Source organism: Bison bison, unplaced genomic scaffold, assembly GCF_000754665.1.
Source record: "Bison bison bison isolate TAMUID 2011002044 unplaced genomic scaffold, Bison_UMD1.0 scf7180017864213, whole genome shotgun sequence".
NCBI lineage: Eukaryota > Metazoa > Chordata > Mammalia > Artiodactyla > Bovidae > Bison > Bison bison.
In genome coordinates, this window is record NW_011494785.1 from 6,193,900 (window position 1) to 6,196,758 (window position 2,859).

A 2,859-nucleotide genomic window follows, 5' to 3' on the forward strand; every position below is an offset into this window, starting at 1 on the left:
CCCCAGCCCCGACTCCGGCCCCCAGTGTGGACACCTTTTCAGCACAGCCTCACCGCCCTGCATCCTTTGTACACCCAACAGTCGTCTGATAGCACGGAAGCCCCAGCCCCGACTCCGGCCCCCAGTGTGGACATTCGGCCCCCAGCGCAGACACCCCCGCCCGCGAGCAGTGGCCTGGATGACCTCGACCTCCTGGGGAAGACCCTCCTGCAGCAGTCACTGCCCCCGGAGTCCCAGCAAGTGCGGTGGTGAGGGTCCGCCCTACCCAGACCCTCCCCTACCCCGGGCCCAGCAAAAAGAGGCCCAGTGCCGGTTTGGTCAGTGAACGGCATGGCCAGAGCACCACCGCACGCCAAGTGCTGCCCGGGGCTCGGGGACACAGAAGTGACCAGGGTAGGCGTGGAACATATGAGAGCGGGGTCCATGCCCCACTCACACCCCCTCCCCCAGGCCTGCCGGCCCCTGAGAAAGACCCAGAGGGCTGCCAGGAAGGAGGGCTCTGAACCCAAGTGGGTGGGGGAGCTTGAGTTGCCTTCTCCAAGGCAAGGAGACCAAGGCCAGAGAGACAGGGTATCTGAGCCAGCCGTCAGGGACCACGAGGACCCCAGCCGTTCCTGTGCCCCTCATCTTCTGGGCCCTGAAGATTCACCTCTCAATGCACCATCCCCCCAATAAGGGAGAAGCAGCAGCCAGCCCCCCGGCTCACACTCCGGGACCTGCAAAATAAAAGCAGCTGCAGCTTGCCCAGCTCCAGTGCCACCGGCCTGCTCCACACCGTGTCCCCTGAGCCCCCCGGGCCTCCGCAGCAGCCCACGCCCACCGAGGTCTCGCTGGCCAACATCACTGTGCCTCTGGAGTCCATCAAACCCAGTGAGTAGGGCAGTGGCGTGGCTTCCTGCCTGCGCCCCACTCCTCCCCCCACCTTGTGCTGTTGGAAGATAGATCGGGGGCAGCAGGTGGGAAGATGGGCTCCCCTCCCAGCCCTGCCCAACTCGGTGGGGGGCTCTGGGTAAGATGCTTCGCCTTCCTAGGACTCAGTTTCCTCATCAGTCCTGGAGTGTCACAGAACTGCATTCCAAACTCCAGGATGGGGAATTCCTTGGCAGTCCAGTGGTTACTGGACTTTGACTGCCAAGGGCCCAGGTTTGATCTAAGATCCCACCAGCCATGCAGCATGGCCAAAAGAATAAATAAACTCCAGGGGACTTCTCATGGGTGGCCCCTGCATCGCTCCCCAGGAAGGGCAGGGCCAGGACACAGCGAGGTCTGGGGGGGGGGTCTCCCCAAGACCATAGGGATAAAGACCCAGGTCCAAGCCTGTGTTCTGCCCACGAGCAAAAGAGGGGCCACTTACAGCACCAGACTATGACCAGACAGGAAGACCGGCCAGGCTTCTCAGCGCTGTCCATCTTGTAAGCTCACGATGACAAGGGCAGTCCTTGGGAGCTGGTTAGTGGTGCCAGTGTCTTAGCAGCCTGGAGGACCCTGAACTCAGAGACACAGAGTGACTGTGCCTGGGTTACACAGCGAGAACGTGCCCTCAGCTCCTGCATAGCCCTTCTACTCCAGCATGCCAGGAGCAGCCACGCGGCACTGCGTGAGCCCGACTAGGACTCAGTTCCAGGGTGGGCGTCCTGCCTCCACCATCGTGCTAGAAGTCCACCTGCCCATCTTGGCCCCAGACTATACCCCTGACTGCACTGCTGCCCAGGGTCAAGGCAGCACGCTGGGTCTGGGTCTTTTCATTCATTCCCAGCAGAGCAGTGAGCACCTGAGGTCAGCTGGGTGTGAGGGGCTGATCGGATGTGCTTGGGCTCAGGCTTGGCACCCCGCCTCCGCCCCCTGCCCCCATCAATCTCTCCCCGTCTCCCCTGCCAGGCAGCATCTTGCCAGTGACCGTGTATGACCAGCATGGCTTCCGGGTCCTCTTCCACTTTGCACGAGACCCGCTGCCTGGGCGCTCTGACGTGCTGGTGGTGGTGGTTTCCATGCTGAGCACCGCCCCCCAGCCCATCCGCAACATCGTTTTCCAGTCAGCTGTCCCCAAGGTGACGTGGATGTGCCTCTCCTCAAAGCAGGGTGATTTGGGGTTGGATGTGGAGTCAGCTCTCCGGAGCAGGGGGTAGAAGGGAACCCAAGGGCAGGGCCCTGGGGCCCTCAGGGTGGAGCTCACAGGAGGTTGGCTTTGTTCCTGAGGGACTGGGGACAAGAAGCCAGGGCTGGCTGTCCCCAATCTGCCCTCTGACCCTCCACAGGTCATGAAGGTGAAGCTTCAGCCACCCTCAGGCACGGAGCTGCCAGCGTTTAACCCTATCGTTCACCCCTCAGCCATCACGCAGGTCCTGCTCCTTGCCAACCCCCAGAAGGTGAGTGAGGGGCCCGGCTGTGACAGGGCGTGGCCATGGGGTGGGGGCAGCCTCTTCTCCCGCTCTGACCCTCTGCCTTTGCCATCTCTGCTTCAGGAGAAGGTTCGCCTCCGCTACAAGCTCCTCTTCACCATGGGCGACCAGACCTACAACGAGATGGGGGACGTGGACCAGTTCCCCCCACCAGAGACCTGGGGGAGCCTCTAGAACCGAGAAGGCTGGGGAGAGGAGGGGCCACGGGACTGGCTGCTGCCGAGCCTAGGTGGAGGCCGTGGCCGCCTGGGTGTGTTCCCACGGCCATATTCCCCTGGGTCTGGTGCTTCTCCCCTCACCCCTGCAGCCCCCACCATCCTTGCCCCCTCCCCTACGGAGCCAAACCCAGCAGGAGGCTGGGCCTGGGTTTGCACTGGTGGGGACTGTCATCACAGGTGGGAGCCTGGAGCAGGGAGGGCCTACACGGCCCCAGAAGGACTTGGGGTCGTGGGGGAGAAGC

At 63.1% G+C, this 2,859-nt stretch overlaps 1 protein-coding gene across 1 annotated transcript in view; it reads left to right on the forward strand.

The window, feature by feature from the left end:
• The window catches only part of GGA1 (golgi-associated, gamma adaptin ear containing, ARF binding protein 1), a 19,452-nt gene extending 16,593 nt beyond the window's left edge, over window positions 1–2,859 (forward strand). Inside the window, exons 10-14 of the mRNA XM_010845075.1 lie at window positions 82–248; window positions 677–870; window positions 1,879–2,048; window positions 2,256–2,366; window positions 2,463–2,859. Of these exons, the coding sequence (XP_010843377.1) occupies window positions 82–248; window positions 677–870; window positions 1,879–2,048; window positions 2,256–2,366; window positions 2,463–2,573 (753 nt within the window). The 3' untranslated portion in view covers window positions 2,574–2,859. The remainder of the gene's footprint in view (window positions 1–81; window positions 249–676; window positions 871–1,878; window positions 2,049–2,255; window positions 2,367–2,462) is intronic.